General features: G+C 42.5%; 1 protein-coding gene across 1 annotated transcript in view; it reads right to left on the bottom strand.

Annotated features, from left to right (window-relative positions):
- The window catches only part of dlgap2a (discs, large (Drosophila) homolog-associated protein 2a), a 146,713-nt gene that overhangs the window by 42,039 nt on the left and 78,161 nt on the right, over nucleotides 1–26,513 (bottom strand). Inside the window, exons 4-5 of the mRNA XM_054614376.1 lie at nucleotides 2,458–2,824; nucleotides 1,677–2,424 (exon numbers count right to left, since the gene is read on the bottom strand). Coding sequence (XP_054470351.1) covers nucleotides 1,677–2,424; nucleotides 2,458–2,824 — 1,115 coding nt within the window. The remainder of the gene's footprint in view (nucleotides 1–1,676; nucleotides 2,425–2,457; nucleotides 2,825–26,513) is intronic.

Below are 26,513 nucleotides of genomic sequence, written 5' to 3'. Positions count from 1 at the left end.
AGCTGATGTTGTTACATTGCTGACAGTTGTGGGTAATCCCAGTTCAGTAACATGAAGGGAAAACTTCTCAATGTGACCCCTCGGTGTGTGTTCCCGACTGTTGGTTTTATCCCTCTGCCTGACTGCTTATGGTGACAAGCAACGACTGTAGCCACGGTGGGCAAAAACAGCCTTGTTTAGAATGAGTATTAGAATGCATCGAGAGAAGCAAAGACCTCGGCAGCGTGTACCCTCAACTTTCTCCCTGGAAACATCTCCCAGCTCCCTGAGAGGGGCATTGATTCTCCTCCGGGGAGGGAAGATGTGTCACCCTGCTCCGAGTGGATTGATAACGCTGGGCTAAATTTAGCTCTGCGGCAGGAAGGAGGAGGATATTTTTAGAAAGTGTTTATAGTGCCGCGACTCGGGCACTACCTCAGCTGAATGACCAAATGGAAGTAAGCAAGGAGCGGGGTAATCTCTCAATGCGACTCTCTCATTGAGACATCACTGCACTTAGTGGGATTGTTAAAAATTTGAGTGGATGAGTGCACTACCTGTTCAGTTCAGAGTTATCATCCGTTAGGTTTAAAAATATGCTAGTCAAAATGAGTCCTCTAAAACACTTTCTGTTGACGTAAGCTCAGATCGAGTGATTTCCTTGGCTCCATTGGCTGATTTGAGTAATGTATTGGCTTTCCATTTACAACGGTCTCTAATCCATACAACACACTCCTGCTTAGAGCTCTGAGTCCCCTCCTCGTCTCTCCCAATGTGCTGAAGTGCTCACTTTATTTTGGCTGGAGGCGGTACTTACATGATGCTATCAGATCGGTGTATATTGAGCAGCATTGTAACAGAACCTATTTTTCCCAGCTTCTGCAATTTGGGATTTACAAACGCGCTTTCTTTTATTTTTCTTCTTTCATATACTCTCCAGCATGCTTATAAAACCTGTGAGACACTTGGGTGTAAAGCGCTGACTCACTCTGAATTGATCCCGGCGGAGCCATGGGTCTCCCGTAGAGCCTATCAAGGGATGAATGCTAACCTTTTTCTCAGGGCTAAAACCTATGCAAAATCAAACAACAACAACAACAACAATGCTCTCTTTATTCTCACATTGCTGACTCTTCCCCTCCAGCGCAGATCATTTATGGAGTTAATTGATTTGTCCTGCTGTGCTCGCTCCTTCCGCTGCCAGCCACACGCTGAGCCTTAGGACAGGTTCACATTGTAATATCCAGAGCAGCCACCAACAAAACAATGTCTTTAAGATCAATTGGGAATCCAGCAGGGATGAGCAACTTTTCTACCTTGTCTACTCGCTGCCGATGCCTGTAGAAGGAGATTGCTTTGTCTTGTACGACACAAGCTTAAGTTTTGGGACTGATGTTTTTTTCTCTGTGCTGCAGTGCCTCAGGTTCTTATGAATTTTACATTATGGTGAACGGAGGCTCAATCACTGTTGTGACTAAGAGATGAGATGGATGTTTTGATCATCTCTTCAAAAAATGCCTGTCGCTATCAAACAACCATCTTCTTCTTTCACCAAAACCCTCTGAGTACCCATGGTCTAGCCACATACAGATCCTTGCATTTCAATACACTAAATATCAGTATGTGAACCTCTCCAATCAAGTAGAATCATAAAGTGATCTGCGCAACTGACACATGGAAAAATAAGCCGAACTCACCTGTAGATAGTGGCAGGGCCTGATGTTGGGCTTGAGGTCGGTGGGTGTCATGGGTTTCTCCAGGTTGAGTGAGGACTTCCTGTATGCCTCCTTGGCTTGGCTGACAGTTAGCGTTGACCAGGAGCTCCTCTTCATGAACTTTCCCTCTGGCGCCATGCTTATGCTCTCGCAGGCTGAGCACTTAACGTCGTTGTTGCTCTTGGAGGTCTTTAGCGACAGGTCTCCAGCCAGGTGACCGTGCATCGTGTCAGGGTAGCAGTGGCCGATGTGGTCCACGGGATGCCGCGACATGACGCTGGGCGTTCTGTACGTGCTGTCGCTATCCAGGTTGTCGTCCGAACTCCACCAACCTCCCGAACGTTGCTTGCCGCTGCCGTCAGACTTGCGTTCTTTGCTCTTGCTGCGTTTGCTGTGTTTGTGGTGGCCTTGGTGGTGGTGATGGTGGTGGTGTGCGCTGTCCCGGTGCGAGTCGCCTTTGGTGCCATTCATTTTGGAGGAACCTTCTAGAGAGTGCGACTTTGTGAAGAGCTTCTGTACCGAGTGGACTAAGTGTCGTATTCGCCCGGGGCTTTCGTTGCGCTGCTCTGTGGTCGTGGTCGTGGTGGAGGTGCGTTGGTATTGCAGTGTGTGGAAGCCGTCCCGGTGCAGCGGCATCTGCTTCTCAAATTGATCCAGGAGGTTCGCTGGGATTCGGTTCATTTTGCCGCTGCCGCCATGCGAGGAGGAGCCACCGTCGTCTCGGGACTCCCTGCCGCCAGAAGTGTTGCCGCCGCTCTCCCGCGAAGCGCTGCCATAGTGCATGCGAGGGAAAGTGCTACTAGCCATGGAGTGGTCGGTGGCCGACATGGACACCGGTATCACCATGCACTCAGAGTGGATGGAGCTCCGCGGTGAGCAGCGGTGATGGCTCTCGAGGGGGCAGCTCTCCGTGGGACTGAGGAGGTAGGAGGGGGGCCGTGAGTTTCCATGATGGAGGTGATGGTCCAGGGAATGGTCGCATTCAACCAGGCCGCAGGTGTGGGCTGAGGTGGGAGAGGTGAGCTGGAGGTGGGCAGGGCGGCCGCCGGAGAGACCCTTCATGTTCCTGGGTGGAGGGGAGTAGCTGTCCTCATCGAAGTACTGCGAGGGCGACCATGAATACTGCTGGTCTGAAAGAGACACAGAGAATATTAGATCACACCCAGGGTTAAAAATAAAAGCTTATTCCCAGAATAAGAAATGCACATCACATTAAAAGACAGGGGGGGGGGAGCCTAGTCCCAAATGACTAGGCCTCAGACAGGTTGGTCATTATCCACCATACTCTCACTCTCCACATCCACTTCAACCAGAAAGGACACTAAAAAGTCAAAAAGTAGCACATCTGAAATGTGAAAGTGGAATCAACAGACAATCCATCGTATTTGATCTCTCCTATGCAGGTCTGTGACGGCATACTGCAATAGAGACAGGGAAAAAAGAGAGAACAGGAGAAAAAGACAAAGGCAGGCGACAGGTAGGAGCCGGCACCCCCATTTATCCAATGCAAAGTGAAATAATAGCCTATCACTCCGTGGTGCTGGTGTCATCCGTCAAAGCCCCAAGGAGAGCGCTGTGAGGCGTACGGCCAGATAGGCGTCCTTGGGAGACGTGATCACCAAATGTGCCCTCCCTCCTTTTTTGTCTCTGCTGGCCATTTAGTCTTAGATTAAATCCCAATGCTGTGGACAGACATTCCAGTACGCTATTTCAATGTATTGAACTTAATCAGAGGATGGGTTTACTTTATCTTGATGCCTCACCAGCGTATGTCCTCACTGTCATTACAACGTCAGCCCTTTCAATCTCAAATTCCATGAGAAACAATAAACACGACCCCCATAAATAAAACGTTTGATCATCTGCAACAAACAGATGAAACATTAAAAATGTAGAGCAGATCCCGAAACCAATCTAAAGGCCTTCATATGAATACTTTTCCACTTTACAAAGGTTTAAATTAGCTAATGAGTGCCAATTAAGTTATGCTATTTAGCAAAAAGTGTAGATGCTTATTAATAACAAGGATTACTAGTTATCTGCTGTCTGCTTTTGTCTTTCCTCAGAGCTAGTTTCACCATGAAAAGCTGAATATTGTAGTTGAATAGCTAGCCCAAGTCATATTTCAAACTTATCTGCATACTGTCTTGTGAAATAGCAAATAAACAAACAAAAAAAGAATAGCCGTATCTAGGCCTGCTCACCTGCCAATGATACGCCTCATATACTCATGCACTTTCACTCTCTTTGTTACCCCATAATGATGATGCTTTTATGAGCTACGGCGGTAGGAGGGAGTGGAGGACAAATTGTGTCACCTTAAACTATATCAATGTTGTGACAAATCATTAAATTCCTAAAATATTATAACTAACTTAATTAATAAACATTGACATGGATACCATAAACACGTTGTGGAGGAAAAGCACCTTAACTTAACTTATTCAGGTGCTCCAATGAGCGGTGGTATCGTCAGTGCTGCTTTTCTTCAAAATGAAGGCCACATTACCCCTTAACAAAACTTGGGTCTGATTTCTTCTTGTCTCAATACCAATAAGGAAAAACTTTTGTCCGTGTCGTTACCAATGAGGAGAACAAATCGATCTTTAACAGAAACTCTTTGCATTGAACATGAAAACACTGTTTGAAGTGTTTTCTATCCTCATCATGAAACAATGGATATAAAGAGCATGCACTCTTCTTTTTTGTCAAAACCTGGCGCCCGCATTACCCACAATGCAACTCTACTGCCGATAAGAGATTTGGGTGTCCTCTGCTAGTAGTAACAAAATATTGCCTTGAGCCGTGAGCCTAAAGCAGAGATGAAGAGCGGGCTGCAGAGGTCTGGGAAGCTTACTTCTTTCTAACTCCACATTTTTTCATTTACAAACTTGCAGTCTTCAACCCCAACTAATGCTGACTCAGGTGACATCACTAGAGCAAAGTTATTAGACCTCATGCACCTCCTTATGGAGCCACAAAAGCCTCCAGAGGAGTTCCCATTTAAAAGTTGTGACATAAAATAAAAAAATGTGGAAAAATTAAGTTGGCCATTTTAATTAACCTGACCAGGAATGACCGTCACTCCAAGGGCTCTTAATTTCAATTTCCTTTTTCTGATGGACAATGTGTCTAATGTTAAAGATTTCAGCCTACGGCAAAGCTTGAATTAAAGGAAAAAGGCTTTATTAAGGCCCTAAAGAGACTCATTTACAATGAGGGGTTGGAGATAAGGATAAAATACTTCATGGCATTGATGTATGTTGAAAGTTGGTTTGCCCACCTTATACAACCGTAGAATGGAATACTGGTACATTTGTCTTTATAAGGCCATATTACACAAACTGCCTCTTTATCTATGTTCTCTTCTGACTACATGTAGCTGCAACCTTTGGTCATGCGGATAAATTAGGTACGTCATCCCTAGACCCCCGCAGTGTCTTTGGGGGAAAATCTCAGTGAGGCTATACTGGAAAAATAAAGGTTTTATAAATAAATAAATAAAAACGTCCTACAAATTAAATGCCATAACAAATCCAATTACTTTATCACACTTCATTAAAAATAATACAACATTGCTATAGTTACATTGCTCAAAAGAACCAAATGAGGACTGCCAAATTTGCATTTCTGAATCTTTCCAGCAACAATTCAGTTATTAACTTAAAAAAGATTCTGTTTACTGGAGGCTTCTACATCAAATACAGCTGTGTAAGCTTCACTAAGACAAGTTACAAACCAGACTTCTCTGTTGAAAAACTCCCCTGGGTGCTGTCACTGCACCCTCAACATGTTTGCCACTGGGTTTATTGAGGATTTTCCTCTTGATTATTTTGTCAATAGCTCTAAGAAAGTGTCATGTTCGCAAATCCATAAACCCGTCCAAGATCACGGGAATGACTACTGTGCTGTTAGTGAATTGTGACTAAGGGTGGATGTTCCCGTTTCATCTTTCAAATTGGATAAAATGTATTCCATTCCAAACTTATTTTTAATGAGGTCTAAGATCTCAACCCCGGAGGTGCAGCCTTGCTCTTCTGTCGTACTCCATCTGTCGAGATGAAAACAAATTCTCGTTGTTTACCAGTCTTACATGAGGATGTCTCACTCGGCAGCCTGATGTAAAATTAATCCAGACTACTCTAAGCATGCATGAGGACATTTTTCCTTGGGAGGGACTACTTTTGTAAGGCCGGACGTCACAGAGCTGAACATGCATAACATGCAAAAACACCACTACGGAGTATTGTTCTACAGGTCAAATAAGGTGAACTTCCTTAGCCTGAGTCCAGTTGACTGCTTGCTAGTAATTGCAGCAGAAGAATGATGGCCCATGATTGATGGATTTGATGCTACATTTCTGTCTGAAGTTATGTCACTGTCTTTCTCCAAGGCCTCTCTCTGACGGCTGACTATTCCTTGAGGGATCTCAGGGAGCAGCGTGGAATAAATTATCTACCGCCGGAGTTCAGGCTTTTCCTGGGATTATACGACAGATGACAGACTCATCCGCCCTCCGTTTCTCTTCCTTCTTTTTTCCACCTCTTCCTCTGCTGATACAAAATTGAAGTTTCGCTTAAGGAAAGAAAATATAGTATAGACGCACGATTTCAAGGAGTGAGTCCTGCAAAACACTTTGCAAGTTATTTAATAATTGACACGAGACGGCTTGAAGGGGAAGCAGTTCTCTCAGTGAGGTGCATCCTTCTGGCAAGTGCTTTGCTAACGGGGAGACAAGTATCTGTGACATCTGTGGACAGAGAGAGGGCTTGTTGTTTTTACACTGATACCAGCACCTGCCATCACATTATCGGCTTCCTGGCAAGGGTGCCAACTGCTTAGATGGACTGCTAGGATGGAGGGTGAATTTAGAAACTGGATGGCAATTAAATTTCAGCACAAAAAGCAGCTGTAAGACAACATTATCTTTGAGTGTGGGGCCATCACGCTTTAAATTGTTAATGGGGCAATGAGGATAATGATCATGCAGATAAAGATGTATAAGAATATCGTATATTTTAAGAAAAGAAAAAGCAGGGATCCTTAATGTTGTCCTCTTTACACTGAAGGCTATAAAAATACACTTGACACATAGGGGTTTTTCACTGCAGAGACAAGAAGTCCTCCTGTGATAAGCAGACATTTCCCCAGAAAAAAAAATCAAATTCAGCTTAAAGATTGGCACATTATGCAATATTCATATCATGTCTGACCTAACATCTGAACCGACATGCAGCTCTCTAATGTTGTCAAAGCCCTCTGAGCTTGACGGAGATAAAAACACCTTATATATGAGACAAAAGGTGGAGGGAAGAGTCAGAGGAAGAGGCTCATTTATTAAGGGCTTTTGTTTTGTGCTGCTGCTCCGCCCGAGTGCAGAGTGTGAGTAAAGGTCGTTTTGCTCCTCTTAACACATTAGCATTTAAATAGCGTTATATCTGCACAGAGTATCACTGACAGCTCCCACTCCTCCACTGGGCCAGACCTTAACTGGAGTTGAAAACAAAGTTAAAAGATAATAAAGCGCTGGACTAGACTGAGAGATCAAAGGCGTGCGACCTTCAGACTTGGCAGTGTTTAGCATGGTGGCTGGCCACCGCACTAAGATAAAGGCGACTGTGAGGAAGAGTCCCAATGTTGAGGCAACACATGAGAGACCTATGATGGAAGCCTTTAATGTTTTTCATCAGCGATAAAACATTTCTGGCATCAAACGCACCAAACTGCTTCAGTACTTTAATTTGGTTGTGTTTCTGCCCCCTGTAGAGAATCTGAGCACTTCCAAAATTAGAAAATGATAGAAAAAGATAAAAAAAAAGATAAAAAAGATAAAAAAAGATTTTAGATTGGCTCAAAAAATCTTTCCTGTGCAACAAATGGTAGTAGCGGTAACCAGAATGGTTCAGAAAAATATTTCCAAAAGCTGCCTGTTTTAGCTATTCCAGCAGCATCCCTTCCATCTGGCCAGAGGGAAGTCACACCCCTTATTTTCTGAGAAAAACAAATCGATAGATCAGCTTTCTTATCCGTCTCCCAAAGGTTAAATGCAGTCTCCCCAGAAATCTGGTCTTTCTTTAGAAAATCAAAGGAAGGGGAATTGTGTCCTCAGCCCTCAGGGGCAAATCAGCAGTGGTCTGAGCTATTAGTTTGGCGAAGGAGGCGACGGACAAAGAGGCAAAGCAGCAAATCTGTCAGCTTTGCGAGCCTCGTGATATCCACCATAGCAGCTCCCATCAAAATAAGGCCCCAGCTTATGGCTCTGGCAGATATCCTGCTCACTTGTCCATCCAAGTAACAGCACAGCACGGTTCATGCACACATTTCTAGTGTGGGCCGCGAGCTGAAACTGAACCCGCAGCATTTTAATTGCTAAAGCAATACTCAAATAACTGAGCTGTTTCAAACGGCCACCGCAATTGGGAGCCAATCATTTGTCACTGATAGTTTTTTCTCATGGACCATCTGTCTATGGCCGAGCCTGACACCTACAACTCTGTTCCTTTTCTTGTTTGCTGCTATGACTGAGGCCTGATACTGAGACACGAGACGGAAAGCAAAGAGTCTGTTCTGTCCCTGTGTGCTGAGTCAGCACTACATGTGTCACACGAGGACATGTATGTTCGCAAGGCTGCTCATGCAGTTACACAACGGGGGGGGACCTGCTCTTACAACTGGCCTTAAATCAAACTGGGAATTCATGCTGGGGCGATTCAGAGCACAGCCAGTGTGATTGAATCTATACCACAACAGTGATTCACACCCTGAAAATACACAGAGACACTTTGGAGTTGATGATACACTTTATCACCTGTGTCAAAACAATGACTTTTAACACGATAAAACAATGTCTGTGCATCTGCTAAGCACAGTTGAAACTGCTCTGTCACAGTGACTGTACGTCATGGTTGCTTTTATTTTGGAAACATCTGACTAAAGTTCCATGCATTAATAGAGATATCATATTCAAGTGTAATGCTGTTACAGAAGTGTTTGCATATCATCATATAAGAACATGCACTGGGGTTGCATATGGGGAATTGAGACCCAAGCATTTACTGGGAACTCTGGCCAAGATCTTCAACCATTTCCCAGAGAAAGCACCTGCAGGAAACACAGATGTTTAGCTTGTTTGTGCTTGTTTGTGCTTGTGTGTGCGCGCTTCCATACTAAAAAGGATCATACAGTATCTACTGCAATTCTCAAAAAACTTCAACACTGCAACCACAACTTTTTTATGCTTAAAAGAAGCTCGGCTGTTTGAAAAAAATATGTTTTAAGTAATGGTTAATACAGAATGCTAGAAGCTCAGAAGCTTTGAGTGGAGAGCTCCATTGAACAGGTGGATCAGCGAGTGCATAAGACGTTGCAATGTATGCTCAAGAACAATGTTCCAATGCTTTACGTCACAAGCAAATATAGGTGACCACAAGAGATTTACCTCCTCTGCTACTGCCTCATCAAGTGATATTCTCAGGTTAGTGGTCCCCAGACAACCACTCTGACATATTAAAACTGGAAAGAAGATAAGCTAACAATCAATTCTGTAACGTTAGCATTTTCTTTTTGCAACCTCAACAACAGTGAATTCTTTTTACAGGAAGTGTTCTGCTAAAACATAACCATGTATTAAAAAGTGTATATGAAAGAATAACAAAATAAACTTAACCACTATTCTGTGATGAATTAATCACAGTTCTGGGATTAGAACAACAGTAAAATAATCCAATTCAACTTTATTAGCCAAGTATGTATACACATACAAGGAATTTGACTTCTCTTGCATTGCTCTAAATGTACTAACACAGAAATAGACATAGCAGCTAGAAACGAGGACAACAAGCTGTACAAATAGAAGGTAAAGAAAAGACAGGACTATTATGTACACAAGATTATGTAGAAAAGGGTATATATTCCCGGGGTGAAAAATCATATAAAACATTTAACTCCATAAAGCAAAGGTTAAAAGGTGCAATGTGTTAGAGCTGGCTACATACTACAAACAAATAGGGGAGTGTCACCTCACAACTGGATCTATACAATCTAAACTTACAGTCATCAGTTAAAAAAAGGAAAACAAAAATAAAACTTCAAATTTACAGCAGAGCAAAGATACGCAAAACTCCACCAAACTGCTAAAAATATGAGAGCCAGTCAAAATAACACAGGTTTTATTGATTATAAAATAGCAAAGTGTGGCGTCGGCCTTTATTGTGTTTACTGTGCCACTACCCGGGTTCTGTATGGTCCGTGTACGCTGTGATAGTTGGGTAATTGGATAAAATCCAAAGTAGCCCAAACAATAAACAACGACTTGTATTTTTCTTTTGTCTTCCTCGCAAAAGTGGGGCGTCGGCTCCAGGGGACGGTAACTCAGTTAGCAGTTAGCTGTAGTAACTTGTCATCAGCAGCCAGTGGAAACCCCAGGGTTTTATTCCAGGGGCCCAGATGCTACAGTGACTCACTATCGCCTTGCGAGGATAAGTGGCATTACAAGACAGCAAGAGCCGAGACCAGCTGGTCAGCATGCTCAGTTCAATGGATATCTGAATTAAACAAAATACATACACCACTTTGACATGTTGATATCGTCACTTCATTTTTTGAATGTTATAAACCAAAATTCTGTCCAGGTCTCACATATTGCACCTTTAACCTGTTTAAAAGAAGTGCATGTTTAACTTGTTGCACTGCAGCCTCTAGCGCAGTGGTTCTCAACCTTTTTTCAGTGATGTACCCCCTGTGAAATACTTTTTTAGCCAAGTACCCCCTAACCAGCGCAAAGCATTTTTGGTTGAAAAAAAGAAGTAATACTAAGCGCTCTGCCATCAGTGTCTGATTTATTAAACTGTCAACACTGAAGATTGCATTGTTGCATTAAATTCAGTTTATGAACTTACACTTATATTTTATTGAATATTTATTAAATAACAATTTTTAAAGGATTTTTGAATGGATGCTAATTTTAAATATATTTTTTAAAAATCTCACGTACCCCCTGGAGTGCCTTCACGTACCCCCAGGGGTGCACGTACCCCCATTTGAGAACCACTGCTCTAGCGGTTCATGTTGCACCAAGCTGCATGTGGCTACTCTTACACGCCTCAGAGTGCTGTCTTTATGTGACAGATGTCGGCAAGTGAGACCCCTCGCTGCCGCCCCCCCACCATCCCCAGCAATCAGAGCTTACCACCCACTATCTTTCTCCCAGCAGGGGGGAGGTTTGCCTGCGAGCACAGAAGGATGGATTAGAGGTAGGAGAAGTAGCGGAAGTATGTGGGTATTGTCTACAGAGCTTATAATGATTAAGGGAAAACAATTTGTGTGTGTCTCTATTGTTTTGGAAGAGTCTGTGAAGATACCAGGTACAGGAGATACACAATGATACTGATGTGAACAGGACTTTAGCAGCAGTTATGCATATTCCTTAAAACCCCCTCCAAAGAGCTCTGCACACAAGTCTATCAACCTCGCCACTAATCTCTTAAAAAATGATTAGTCCATTGGCAAGCTGTCCCAACATACGTAAAACGGCAATTTCTCTTTTCTAACACGCAATTTCACCTACAGAGTGGCGAGCTGAAGGCAGCCATAGTATTTAACTGCAGAGAGATTACGGGGGCCAGATAAGGAGAAGCCGCTGAATGGCTGAATACTTATCGTGAGTTCCCTAATGATGAAGTGTGTTATCTGTGCTGCGCTCAGCGCTCCTCCTCAGCCCTCTCTCTCTCTCTGCCAGTCAAAGTGGGGACGGAACCTTAGGTGGTAAAAAGAAATTTAATAAAGTGTCAGGATCAGCGTTCCTTGTTCCTCCCAGAATGACAATACTTGAGGCTTTTGTGCTCCCAAACTTTCTGGTTCCTCTTTTGTGTTTTGGAATTGGAACACAAAAGGCTGCATTTGTATTGCTTATCCTGAAAAATGTACAGCCCGTCTCATATTCCACATCACAACAACAGCAGCAACGGTGCCAAATTGTCTTGCAATCTTTGTATCATTTCTTATTCCAGCAAGGATCTCCTCAATCTCAATCTTTTCAAAGACCCCAATTCCATTTGCAACAGCCACAGAAATTGACTTGGAGTTCAACAATGCCCCCGCGCAAACTCTTGCCAAGTATGGTAGATTGCATGGGCTTGCATTTACATGATAGAATCATAAATCCAGCGCAGCTATCCAGCTATGAATAAATCATGCTGAATGTGAAATTCTGCCACAGGAAAAGCCCTTTGAGTGTGTCTGTGTGTGTGTATGTGTGTGTGTGTGTGTGTGTGTGTGTGTGTGTGTGTGCGTGTGCGTGAGAGAGAGAGAAAGATAGTAAGTCACATCTTATGTAACAGCCAGGACTGCATTCCCAGGCAACTTGTTAGAGGAAGCCTCAGAACTGTTCCTGGTTGCCGTAGCAACACGCTCTGAAGTTCCCATCCTTTGCTGTCTTTGCAGCCACTGTGGAGTTCAGGACAAAATGAGAGATAATTTGATATTGTCAAACTGTTATTATTTGCAGAGTGACGTCAAAACAAACACACATGCCAAAGGCAGCCTATTAAGAATCAGTAAGAACATCAGATGTTTTTAAAGCCAGCAGCACTGACATCACTGACTGTATCCCGGCAGACGGGACCGTCCATAACCGGCCCTCCATCCCCAGAGACAATCCCATCACGGAACTGATTTTAAAAAACACTACAGGTCCCTCGGGCCCTGCAGGCATCCACACTCCTCAGCCTGGAGAAGACAATTGAAAACCTTTCCCCTCTAATGTAATTTTCCTCTCTACAGACCACAGCAGCCCAGAAAGCCGAGGGCGGGGGCCGGCCAAAATGACTTTTGGGAGATAGGAGTGATACTGACAGTCCACTTCAGATCCTTGTCTCTCATTTGCCTGTTTTTCCAAAGTCAGCCGGAACATTAGAGGCACAAAGTCAATCAGTGCATTAAATGATTAGCTGTGATGTTAATCTGGACAAAATCCGATCAGCGATATTAAGTGTACTGACATTGTTTGAGGGTGGGAAACAATTAGTACTGATAGAGTGCTATGCAATCTCTTAAATGCCACAACATGCACTGTATTACTGAAGGAATTCAAATACTCAAAGGCTAAAATGCCACTCAGGTTTGTGTGCACACCGACACCCGATAAACACCACGTGTTTATTTGGGTGGAGGCAGGTTGCATGTCCCTCTGGGGAATGAAGGTGAACATGGACATATCTAACAGTAAAATGTAATTAGTGGAAGTGCCTGTGTTTTACTGGCCTAATTTCACAGCGGAGAAATGAAGGTAGTCATATTGACAGTGCCCTGGGTGCACTCTAAACACATCACACAAGAAGTATTTACCATCCAAAGCCAGAGCAGCCAAACAGCAGATATAACCGCTCCATGGAGTTGTACTGATAGACTTGTTGAGTGATGAGCTGCATAAAATCTGCCACTATTATGCAATAAAGAAGTGATTCTCAAACTGGAATCTGGGGACCCCGAGGGTCCATGGCACTCTATCAGGGGGTTCCTGAAATGATTTGCTATGAATTGCAAAATTGTGCTGTATCATTAAAAAGTGCCTATCTACAGAAGGGAATCATTTGTGCCAATAAAACATGCATTCTGTGTCCTTAACTCTCACCCATGTTAGCTTTGGGCCAATATAAACTCTATTATGACACACATCTATAAGTTTATTATTCTTAATTTGAAGCACTTACTGAAAGTCTAAGTATGTTTAAATATCTGGATTTATTAGGACTATGATAGTCGTGTTACTGTTCATCTTCTGAAAGCGTTTAATATAAATTGCTTGAAATGTAGTCTATAAGTCCTGTAAGTTTATTCCAAATGCAATTTGATACAAATTTACAAATTTGCCAACAAATAGAGGATCATCTAATTGGCTCTTATCTTAACATGATTCAAAATTAAAATAGGTTTCTATTTGTCACTATGAAACATGTCTGAAGTATTTAGTTTGAAATGTTTTAGAACACAAATAGTTCCCCAGACAGTCACTCAAACCACACCATTCTAGTAATAATTGAATGCAGTGAGAGGGCTGATTTAGTTAACCCCAAGATCCAACACAAGTGGCAGTAATTGGATAAAAGGTGATGCGGAAAACCTGGATATAGGCTTTGAGACGTGCCAGAACGGATCGGATTCATGGCAGCTGTCACCTGGTGTTTGAACGGTGCTACAGTAAGGACAACTAAGAGAAACACACAAGAAACAGAAAAAACATTTTGACAGCGAGCATTGAGAATGATTGCTGACAGGCTAACCATGTTTCCCATTTATATCCCTACTTCTCACATTTGTTCTTCTTATTCCCGTGGGTCTGACTGCAGCCGCTTCCGCTGAATCTCATCAACAAGTCATTTTTGAATCTCTGTGAGGTGAGCAGATGTAAATCAGAATGTCAGACAGGATGGCATCGCTTGTATTTGTGTGTGGGAATCTGTGTGCTGTCAGATCGAGAGTGTGTGTGAAGAACTGAAGCAGGCATAGGGGACAAAGAGGGTGTAGGGCAGGTCAGTATTACGTTATAACAGCGAAAAGTATTGTTAGGAACACTCTGTGTAGTAAACAGGGAGTGGACACAATAGGACTCTTCTCTTAAAGGAACTCTCTTTGCTGCTGAAATACATAGCAACTTGGCAGCAATATAGTAAAAAAAACATACAGGCAGCATCGCAAAATTTGTATAGCTTCGTGGTGAAAATACACCTTTAAGTATATCATTCATTCTCGATGTGTAGCAAAACAGGCTTTAAAATGAACATTTCGGAACTGTTAATAAAGATGTTTGCCAACATGTGGACTTACATCACGGCCGGGAACTGCACATCTCGAGATGCCGGTGAAGTACAACACTGCTCTCAAAGCAATCTCTGACATAATTGTTTCTAAAGCGAGTGGAGCCTCGACAGACGTCCATCCCTCCATCCACCCGCCCCCATCAAGACTCCCCTCGCTCATTTCCTCCAAGCTTTGTGCTGGAGGTCGCTTAGAAACAAAGCTTGAGCACATCACAGCCAGTGTTTGTCTTTGCCTTGGGGCCTCGCGCGGTGCATGGAGAGATGTGACAGTTGCAGAGAACAGCAGAGTCCAGCTGTGTCCTTATGCAGGGGCCTGATTCTCCCGAGTCCATATTTCTAGACTCAGCACGTCGCAACAGGCCAAAAATCGGCGTCTCGTTTCAAGGGCTCTTCCCAAATGGGGTTTAGAAATACTGTCTTCCTACACACATCATGTGAATCAGCAATTTGTAGTAAAGACCAAACTATTTACCAATTAATTGAGAAAACAATCAAATCGAATTTTAAGTTGCAGCCCTACTCTCATTTAGATTAATTGTGCCCTTTTATTCACAGGGGGATCATCACAAAATAGAAGTTTAGATTTGTGTTTTATCAATATATCTTTTTGTTGATAAGTGGCTAAGACATATAAAATTGATGTAGCTCTGATTACAAGCTTAGATAGAATGTAACTTCACTGCTTTACACCAGCTACACGTTGTATAATGCCCTCATCAACATGAATGGTTGAAAATTAAAATCACCAAGAGGCAGAATAATTGCAACAATCGAATATGGCCCTGGTCTCCTCTCCAGTATTTGTATCAGGTTATATCAGTTTGCCTTATTGTTACCATCCAGTTTTTGTTAATTATGCATGAACAAAATGTGCTTTACATGTGGAATTCTTTAGGATTTATTGGTATGGATGGTGATATTGCACAACATCTGGGTGGTCTGTTCCTTGACTGAAATCAATTAAAGTGCTTGTGATATCCCTCCCACTCCCATCTCCATATAGAACAAGGCGAGCCCCGGAGGGTAACCACCGCGTCGTTGCATCACACTGCTTCCTGATTGGCCTCTAATGCTTGTCCTTGAGGCCTGGGCTTTGTAAATCTCCTGCATGTGATGTATACGCACACTGCAAACCAATGACCCCACAACAATTACTTCACAGCGAGCTTTAAGGATCACAATCAATGAAAAACAATGTGGATAACATAGTTCTCTGACTTGTTTTGCCTCATGCTCCTCATCAGAGATACGAGAGGAGTCTGGGAAAACACAAATTGCAAAGTGTTTAATATTTGCAGATGTGATTCCATATCAACAAACTGCTGCGTTCAGTGAAGTCTGTGTGATAGTGCTTGTTCGAAATGAGAAAAAGTGCTTTAAAGAGGGATTGAGATTCCGCAACACTCGCATAAAGAAGATCTGACGTTACGCCGGCTCTGCTACAACTCTGTCTCTTTCACACAGAGGGATAACGGCGCAACGGTCCCGCCTTTAACAGTCTGTGTGAAAGGGGCAACGGAGGATAGGTGAAGAGAATTAGCATATGACAAGGTGAGACAAGGCGAAGTATGCAGCAAGCCATGCTTATGATGGATTAATGCTGTTTTGCATGAATTAACTGGGAATATATGAAACATGCTGTGAATCTGTTTGACTCAATGGTCAATTTAATACGATTTAAAACCTAATTATCTTTCGCTTGTCAGACTTTAATGCTGCCCGAACGTGAACAATGAGAGGTGTGTGATATAATTGATGCCGGTCTGCTCATTCGGGACTCTGCTAATGCCATGGGTTTTGTCAATCTGATAAAGGCAATAGATAATAAGCCATTACCTTGAGTTATTAATGTTGTGTACTCTCACGAAGCATCACTCACGAAGTCCTATTGGGCCGCTTAGTGCAAAACTTGATCACAAACAGATTAGGAGGAATTGAGGGATGCATTTGTAAACACCGGCTGTGGCTCCATTTCTATTACAGGAGGGAAGGTCCACAGAGCTGCAGTATATGAGGATACAAAGATAAATGGTACTGAGACTAATGGATGGGTTTATGGGCTTTCACGTCAGCTTGACGAGATACTTTAGGGTCACCAGATACGTGTAGAGAGAGTCGACAGCAAAGGTCAGTATGTCATGACCTCAACTGCTCCTGTTTCTCTTTATTCCCCTCTTGACAACATGAACTTTTGAAGTATAGTTAAGTTTTTCTGCATCAGAGGGAGCTCGAGACTCTGAACTCTCCTAAAATCACACAATTTTGTGATGTAACGGATCATCAGTAAAGTGGTAGATGGCAAACTGGCACAGTGGCATTTACGTTGTATCTCATCTCCTCGTTTGCAGAAACTATTTAAAAGGAGGTGAAACTCATAAAATCAATGTTGCGGTGTGAAATTAATTCCACTTCCTAACAGGATAGTTCTATAGCAAATGTCAAACATACACGCTCTTTGATTTAATGATCCAAAATAGTCAATCCATTACAACCACCACCCTGTCATCCACAATACAAACAGACTATATTATTTCCTGTATATGAAAGGTAAAACTAATTCATTAGCAACAATTTTGATGAATTATTTAAGTAAAATATTAAGCAAAAACAGATAACAAGGCTAACATGCTGATGTTTAGCAGGTATAATGTTACCATGCTCGCCATCTTAGTTAAAAGTATTAGCATTCTAACATTAACAAATTAGGGCTAAATATCAAATCAAAAAAACTCCGTTGGGGATGACATTTATGCAGGTATTTTGTCATAAACTAAGTGTCCATCAAATATTTTTGACCTGATGATGGTGCCAGAAGAAAAGTAAGGGGTTCGCCAAAGACATTACAATTCATCCTAAAGGGAACATGAAACTGTGTAACACATTTTATGATAATCCATCCGACAGTTGTTGAGATCAAAACCACAATTATTGAACTTGCTGATGGTGTTTAATGAAATGCGAGGGGGATTCATCCTATGGGGACCACGGATATCCTTACGAAATTTCATGGCAATCCATGCAATAATTACATTTGTCTTGATATTTCGGTCCAGACCAAAGTGGTGGACCAACACTTCCATCCATTCAGCCAATGAAGTTAGAAAGACTGAAAAAAGACATTTGAAGACGTCGCCATGGGCCCCGGGTAACTGTGATGGATATTTTTCATAAGCTTTCGGACATTTTGTAGACTAAACAATTAATCAATTACTTCAATCATAGATAGATAGAAACATTGTTACATGCAGTTCTACTGTATATAGAGGCCCACATTAATGTTCCTGCGCAATTGAACTCTCAATGTCTGACAGAATCACATGGTAACGTACCCACCTCCACACCTCCCACTGTTGATTAGAAATATCAACAATAATAACAATGATCCAGCTTACATCAAGCTGTTGTCACAGCAGCCACACAGCTTGTCATCCCACACCAAAAACCCGCCCTCCAAAAAAACATGAATCAAGCTCTCTGAATCAGAGTGAAAGAAAAAGAGAAATAAAAAAGACTTAAAGAGCTCTCCTCCTTCCGGACAGAAGGTCTCATTCTTGCCATCAACACATTTGCTGCTGGTGTTCAGCTGTTGCACCTCAGACGCTGAGCTCATAAGTGCAAGGAAATGCCAGGGAGATTTATTTTTTACCAGTATAGAGGTGTCTTGAGTGTTCCAGAGGGAAATACCACAGGTTACATTACCTGTACAGAGGTGCAAACCCAGTCGACAGTGATGGATGGTTTGGTTTTTAGAATGAACATTAAGTAGGGGCGGTCGTTATAGCGTCCTGTGTTTTAGAATGAACCCAAATTAAGGATCTTGGGTGCACTTCAGGAGAGCTCAAAGGAAGTGACCCTGCTGCTACCAAAATGGGGCAAATGTAGCTCCTGCCTGAATTTTTTGATTTCACAGAAATGCAAAACAGGCTTAATTCCACCTCCATGTGTTTCTTGACGCTTAACCCGAGACCTCTTGGCCTCAAGTAATGTGACTGTAAGTGCAAGTAGGCAACAGGGTGTGCTGTGTTTCTGTAAAAGACATCTGATGGAGGGCCATGAGCCATGGCAGGCATCCATCATCCACAGCTCAACGGCACGGCTTCCTGCCACGGAGACCTCCACAACGTGACCTCCACTGAGGCCGGGTGAGGAATTAATGTTTCCTGAGGGCCCCATCGGACCCCTGCATTGTGTCGTTATAAGGACCCTTTAGGGAAGCGGGGTCCTTTAAGGTGAGGACACAGTCCACACTATTAACCCCTCTGATCTTGGCATATTGCCACGTCAGACTGATGCCGGTTATCACACACCGACCCGACCAAAGGGGCCGGCTATTATGTCCGGAGGTTAGCTTGCCGAAGGATGTGCAGTGATTGAGCACAGTCGAGACAACAAAAGGCTGCACTGGTTCCTCTTTTCAGACGCACAGAGTGAATTTCCCTGGACAAAAGGAAACCAAATTTAAAGCAATCACTGCGACACTTTTTGACGTGATTCACATCATCATCGGAGGCTCAGTCCTAAATCCAAATACCCCCTGTAGTTTAATGGAGGAATCTCTGAGCAGTCTCACCAATAAATCTTTTCCGAACGAAACACTTCTCATGTGTGGGAATCAAAATCATTTGTGAGTGAATCAGATAAAGAATAAGTTTTGTCATAATTGTAGAAGGAAATAATGACAATCCCTTTCAGCAGTTCATGCTGTGAGCATTGTTCCTCTCTCTCCCTTTATTATGTTCTTTGAGTGAGTGTTTCCTCTTGAAAACCGGGTTGGTGGGGGGGGGGTGGAGAAATGTTTATTTTTAGCAATGAAAAGTGTGTCTCCAGCTCCAAGGCTGCACCTCCGATGCAAGCAGGCATGTCTGTTCATGAATGGGAATGAGCGGTAGCGTTCAAGATTTGTGTCGAAAGTGCTCCGTGCGTTTAATAAGGTGCACTTTTTTAATGATGTAAAAAAGAAACCGCTGTGTCTTAGAAGTTTAAAAAAAGCTGGCAAGACTGCTCATCAGACACAAAGCGCTATAATAAAAAGAAAATTAGAGACTGCAGTCAGTTATTGGCCTGAATTATTATGTAAGGCTTAATACTGCAGGATCCAGTTTTGTCATAGCGATAATTGCGATTGTTTCCTCAGCACCATTCAATTTCCCTCGCTAAACTTTTGGTCCTCTGAGCATGTGTGTGTTATGTCGCCACCACATCTCAGCCCGACTGGAGGCAATGAACTCTGGGCCGATGGGAAATCTGTCTGACTTGCTCAACTCATTTTGTGTTCACCTGAGTAACACTGAGGTTAATAGCTAATAGAGGTGCAGATCGAGTGGTCACTGAAGTACCATATCCCAAGTTCCCACATAGAGGGATGTGCATGCACCTAAACAAGTCGTTATTAAAAAGCGTATTTGGTACATTACTGGCGATATTATGGGTTCTCATAAGAGCTGTGTGGTTTGTCTACTGTCATTAGGAAAAGCAGGGGTAGAATAGAGAAGAAAAAAATAAGCCTTATTTCCTACCGGCTGACATGCTTTCGAGAATCCAAAGTCTTTCCCCTGTGCTACTGAGCCAAATATCTGGCTAAATGAAGAGGCTGCAGAGCATGATAATGTGATTTCGGTGCAAGAGCGTGAACTAGAGAGAAAAACAACACAGAGTGAGAGGTAGTGTTTGGCAACGAGACCAGCACATCCTTGAATGGAGTAAAAAATAGCCTCAATGTTCTACTGTAGGATGTTTGTTGTATTCATTATCTCCCACGTCATGGTGATTCAGTGTCACTGAAAGACTTACTGTCTGTCATAGGGCACAGAGGACCGAGTCTCCCTGTTACGTAAAGAGATTGTGCTTCTCTGTGACCTCAAGCTGTTTGAGCTTATCAAGTTGTAAACAATGCACCACAATAAACTGATGAGCACTTTGTCATCTGGCCACGGCCCTGCTTGTTTTATGAGCTGCTCCGCCAGCACAATGTCAAATGTCAATGCAGTCAATTCAGTTTAAAATGGAGACAGAGTCGACCCTTTTGCAAAACGCTGGCAAAAAAGAGACAACTGATGCAGCTGGAAATGCTCAAGAGGTGGAACATTTTTGTGGAAATTCAGATGGGTAAAAAATAGGGGTGTTTATGATTCAGCCGTGCTGCAGCCTGACTTTAGCCATCAGTCTTATGCTCTTCCGATCCATACCTCTGAGTGCTTTGAGTCTATACATAGTAACAGTGTGCTGGCTATTCAGTAGCAAGCCAGTACCTTGGTTGGCCATGCAATGCATCTGCAGAGACTTTATTAAAAGAAAAGTACGGCAATGAACTTTGATTGTAATCAAAAACTAATACAGGGCTTAAACACAGAGGGTCGCGGTGATCTGCAATCACTAGCATCTCTGAGGTGCCATCACGTTGGAGAGCAATGATTAATTTCTGCGGGGCTCCATACGCATGAGACCCTTGATCATATAGGCCAGGGCTGACTAAAGAGATAGAGCCAGCAGAAGCATGATGTGAAATGATGACATTGGTGGTTCAGCAGGGAATTTGTTATTAGAGTAATTGGTTCTTTTTGCTGAAAATCTGAAGAGTTCATGCCTCACTGGGTGGAACAAACTGGAGAGAAATTCCCACCTTTGCCCCTGAGTGTGTTAGTGAGTTTTAGAAGGGGAAGAGGAAATGAAAGAAAGAGAAAGAGGTGGTGAAGGAGAAAGATAGCGAGAGGCTCCCAGAGGCCAGGTTTGGAGTTTAAATAAGCAGTTCTGAAAGAAGCGGCGCCCGGAGGGAGAAGACCTCAGCAGTAATGACCACAGCAGTGTGAGGCAGTGGACACACTTTTATTAAGAAGAGGACAAAGGCAGGACACAGGGAAGTAAAAGAGAGAGAGAGGTTGTGCTGAAGATAAAATGATAAAATGACCAGAGTATAAACTTTAGTGGATGTTGTAATGTTTTCTAGGTTTTTGAATATGTAGACGATGGTGATATATTCATCAGCAATCAGAAGAGTTCTTAAGGGCCTTTTTGAGTTACATAATGCATTAATGCAATGAACAAAGTGTGTGAATTAGTGAAATGAGAGAAAGAGAGTAAGAAAAAGTGAAAGAACAGGAAAAGGAGAGTCAGACAGACAAGACATGACAGCAAAAGTAGTGGTGCCCCATTAGAGGACTTTCCTACCTGAATCCAAATGTTAACAGTCTCTTAGAGATCCATTTTTACAATGTTTCAAATAAATGTTTTCAGATTGGTCGTATTACTTGAATAAAGTATTCTCTGGGTGAATCCTTAATCCCACGTATTAGCCCTGAATTCAAAACTTTACTGGTGTTATGTAAGTACTTACTGGTGTTAAATACGAACACAACAGTAAACAACATGTATATGTAGTCTGCTGCATTAGTTTTATATCTATTTTGTACCACCAGAAATGAACTTTTTATTTATTTATTGTAATAAAGGGTTTTAACAAACAAAAATTGTATTTTCGAATCACAATAATTTCCCCCTTTTTCTACTCTCGTGATATCTTGATGTCAGTTCTCAGTGCTGATTAAATGATTAAGCTTTGCCCGAGATCAAACTTTAAATTCAGCTTGCTTATCAAAAGTTTAGCTTTAGAAAGCTAGAAAACAACTCTCAAGCTAAATATCTGCTTTAAGATATAAATCATAGAAAAACCCCAAATGAGAAGCTACTAAACCTGACCAATCAGCAAACTGCAGGGATTGTTTAGAACAGTGCTTCTCTTCTGCCATGGCCCCTCTAAGAAAACAAAAAAGTCATGCCCCTTGTGCATACTATAAATAAATAAAAAAGCCAAATATAGGTTACTCAAGAGCAAGATAGACTTTGTCATATTTGCTTACCAAGACTCACCTATTTTTCTTTTCATTCCTGCCAAAAGCTAAAATCTTGTAGCCTACATGTCGCTCTGTCTGAATGAATCTTGCAACCTGAACTTTGCCTCACAGCCATCAGCTCACACCTATATGTTATGGTTGTTGTTCCGCCATGAATTTCTGCAGAACATCCTGAGGTAAGGTGGTTTTATCCAATTGTCTATTCTCAAGCTGGCAACTAATCCTAAATGAAAACATGTCATATTTATTCCTACAATTGCTAATACCCATCTAAATGATCAATTAGAGTGTTTGGCATTTAACTGCCATCATGAAATAGGAGCTGAATGATTTCCGCACCAGGAGCAAAGTGATGACCCCCCCACCAGCTAAATTTGCCTGTGGGAGCTTTCCTAGTAATGAGACTGTTTGCATGCTGGCGGTCAGTTGATCTTGTTATCACCCCCAGAGTTCAATAAAACCACATGAGCTACAGCGAAGTTAGAGGCAGCAATAATTCCAAAGTATCACTCTCATTTTATTGACCGCATTCCGCCTCAGAACGTGAAGCTCATGGGTGATAACGATACAAATATTTGGAGATGTATTCATCAGTGAGTCATCTCGCTGAAAGAAAACAAGTATTGCATTTCTTCCAGCAAGCTCTCGCTGTGTTTTTTAAATGAGTCATAAATCGGAGCGGTTCGCGAAAAGCTCATCCAAGACATTCCCCTCTGAGTTGGTTCAAACTTTCCCCCAGTGTCTCTGCTGCTCATCAGTCTTTTGCCTGGAGGTATGTCAAGCTTTCCCCGTGCTATCCCAGGATTATCTTAGCCGAGCTGCTCTGTATGCTCTCCCCTGCAGCCATTACAGCCCAACCTGGACAGCTGCTCACCTGGGAGACACACTCACACACACACAGAATAAAGGTTTCTACTCTAACCTGCAGCCTGGTTGGGAGTGCTGGGGTTTCTCATGTCACATTGTGAAAACAAAATACTGATCGCAGTAGACAGAAACTTAAAACTTGCACTGGACTCTCTCGATATCACAAGATCACATGAGATCCATCTTGTCTGGCCTTGAGTTTATATCTGAACCACAGTGGTTTGGACCATTCAGCATCCTGTGAGGAGCTAGTGGCAGCTAGGGGCAAGATTTTAGGGTGTATGATGCAACATAGAGAGGCAACTGCTTGTTCAAAACAAAAATGGCCGCTCCTCAATAGGTTAGCACAGACGCTGCAATAGCATAAATTATATTTGAACCGGATAATAATTCAACTTTGAAAACAGAGCAAGGAATAGCACCAAAGGACTTTCTCTATGGAAATGATGTTTTTCGCTCTTCTCCCGACCTGCTTTGGCTAAAGTTTGATTGACAGAGGGTTCACCCTATCATCTGTAATGTATTTTTTGAAAGTGACTTCCATTTTCCAAACAGTTTCCAGTGATGGCTTCTCAGATGGTTCGATGTAACCACTAATCTGGCGCATCAGGTTAAAAAGAAACCACCTCTGATTCAAACTTCTGCCAAGGCTGCTGAGGGTCTCTCACCTTCTCTCTTTGGTAAGGTGTCTGTATCTTTGCCTTCTCATCATTCTGGCCACTGATTTTGGCGTTCCTGGTGACTCAGTGTTAGAAATAGAGAGGTGTTCCATTTAATTTTCCAGAACAGATACATCCCTACACATTCTCATGCCTGCACTCAAACTGTAGCTAGATTGGATGACATGTAATATCTGAGGGCAGTGCCAGCTATCTGCCACAACTTTCTCCTTGTGGCTTCCTTCATTACGTTGGCCTGATAAGATTCGCAAACCTAACTAAAATGGTCTCCCTGAGCCATCAAATGTACTGAAGGTTAATATTAAGTATAAAAATATCAAAGCGGGGGACTAAAGCGAGAGAAAAGTGTGTGTTGAGTGACATTAAGTGGTGGTTTTGTGGCTGTGTGTGTGTGACTGGGACTCGAAACAGAATGAAGGGTCTAGAAAGCTGAGAGAGCAACTTTGGTTATTTGATGATAAGCTCCTAAAATTGACTGCCTGCTGCACTTTTACATGCTGCCTGGTGAAGGAAAAAAAAGACTTTTAAATAGCATGGTTTGTTAATCCCACTTCACTGGGCAGCTGTAGGCAATCTTCAGATGTTATATTTTCTTCTCACTCTCCCTGCTCGCTCCTTCTCTTTCACTCTCACATGGCTGTCAGTGACATAAAGCTGCTGCTTTGCCATCTTCTCAAACACTAAGCCCCTGGAACGTAGTGTAGGGGCCGGGAACTGCACTGCAACCCGATGTTGCACTATTGGCCGTCGGGCTGCTTGGCTACTTGACAGTGTGTACAGTATGGTGTATGGAGCACGGCCAGTTCTGCTGGCAAAGGCCGGTGAATCTGCAGCCCAAGATCTAAGCTGAGAGACACAACTTGTCAAACTCAGGGCCAAAGGTCTCTGAATATGCCAACTCAAGCATCGACAGCAGAAACTGCAGCTTTGTGAGGTTTCAACACACAGAACTAAAATGGATAGTTAGAGATACTTAAGCTCTTACAGTTCCTCTATGTAGCACTAATGTCACTCAATGATGTAACTTAAAGTTGAACTGATATTTGAATTCTTCTTACTTTTAATGTAAAGAAAAAAATATTATTGTTGTGTGCTTACGACTGGAGCATGTCATAAACTACCAACTTTGACACGGCATGTTTTTTTCCCCTTTTTCGACAAACCTACATAGCAATGGTCATGTACTGTTAGCTCTTAAAGAAATTGGTCCCTTAAATTTTTTTCTGAGGACCCCATCGTACTGGAAATTGGATGAAACCAGGCAAATTCACTTCCACTTGGAAAATAGAAAGCTAGTCTGCTAAGCTTGCTAACATCCAACTGCTTCCTATTAGATGCTACTTTTTGATTTATTAGTATATTTAGCTGAATATTATTTCAGCGCCTGTTGAGTCATAAGCAGCTCTCACATAGTCAGTGCTGTGTTCATCCCACATCACAAAATGAAGGACAGTCTAGCTAGCTAGCTAGTGTTAGCTTTCTCACTTACATGGGTCCAGTGGTGGTGAAGGCACATGACCAGACCCCTAAAACTCACAGCATTGTGTAATCCTGTAAACTCGGCTCTATCCTTAAATCACTCTGTGTTTTGAATCGCGAAATTAAGTAACTATAGTGCGACGTCACAGAGAAACATAGGGAAAGTTCAAATCACAGAAGGGATTTAGCAATGGCGGTCTGCGTGGCCGCTGGAAATAAAGTGATGTTACAAACTTTTTACTGACAACATACAAACATTTCACCAATCGTTCCCAGTACCAGGGACCTTAAAAAGCATCTTTCATTTTCTAAGTAGATTAGCAGAAAGCATCACATATGGAAACTGTAAAAACACAGGGTGCATTATTATGGCTGTTTAGCCTCTGTGTTTTATGATGCAGAGCATCAGTACTCCCCTCACACCTAACCAACAAGCCTCCTCTATATTGGACACTGACCTTGGCTAGCGGTCTGGCACGCATCCTATTTGTCTAGCCAACATACGACGTAAATGGGTTTCTGAAAATTAAAAAATCCATGCTGCCCAATTCAATATAGGCCCATGTTTCTGGGCACGGGGAGGAATATGCATTAGGGCGTAATGATATTACCTACAGTATCCCAGACGTCCTCCATTCTCCTGAGGAAATAACTAGATGGCCTTTGAATACATACAATGCTTGAATATGGTGGGGTTGTGCAATACCACAACATTACAGAGAGATAGACATTTACAGTGTTTATAAAGAACAGTTTGTGGAACTGGCTTTAAGTATAGAGTTTTAGATCAACACTAGAGAGCATGGTGCTTGGGATTATAGTTTATATAATTGACCTATGCATCATGTATAAGCTCATTTGCCAACACACAGAGGGGGCACCATAGAAATATGGAAAACATTAAGACGCCAATATACTGCCAACACGATGGCACCTTTTCACTTCCGTCTTCTGTTCCCATTTCTCAATTTTCTTTTGCTTTCTTATCCGTACAGGACATCCTTCCGCTACAATCCGGTCTTCTTGAAATTTCGTCCATATACTACTACTTTACATCAGCAAATACGTTTTTATTTTACACCAACCTTGCACGATTTGCATTTGGCACACAAGTTGACAAATTCCTTTTCA

Source organism: Anoplopoma fimbria, chromosome 15 (genome assembly GCF_027596085.1).
Source record: "Anoplopoma fimbria isolate UVic2021 breed Golden Eagle Sablefish chromosome 15, Afim_UVic_2022, whole genome shotgun sequence".
Taxonomy (NCBI): domain Eukaryota; kingdom Metazoa; phylum Chordata; class Actinopteri; order Perciformes; family Anoplopomatidae; genus Anoplopoma; species Anoplopoma fimbria.
This window is presented reverse-complemented; position numbering and strand designations above follow the sequence as displayed.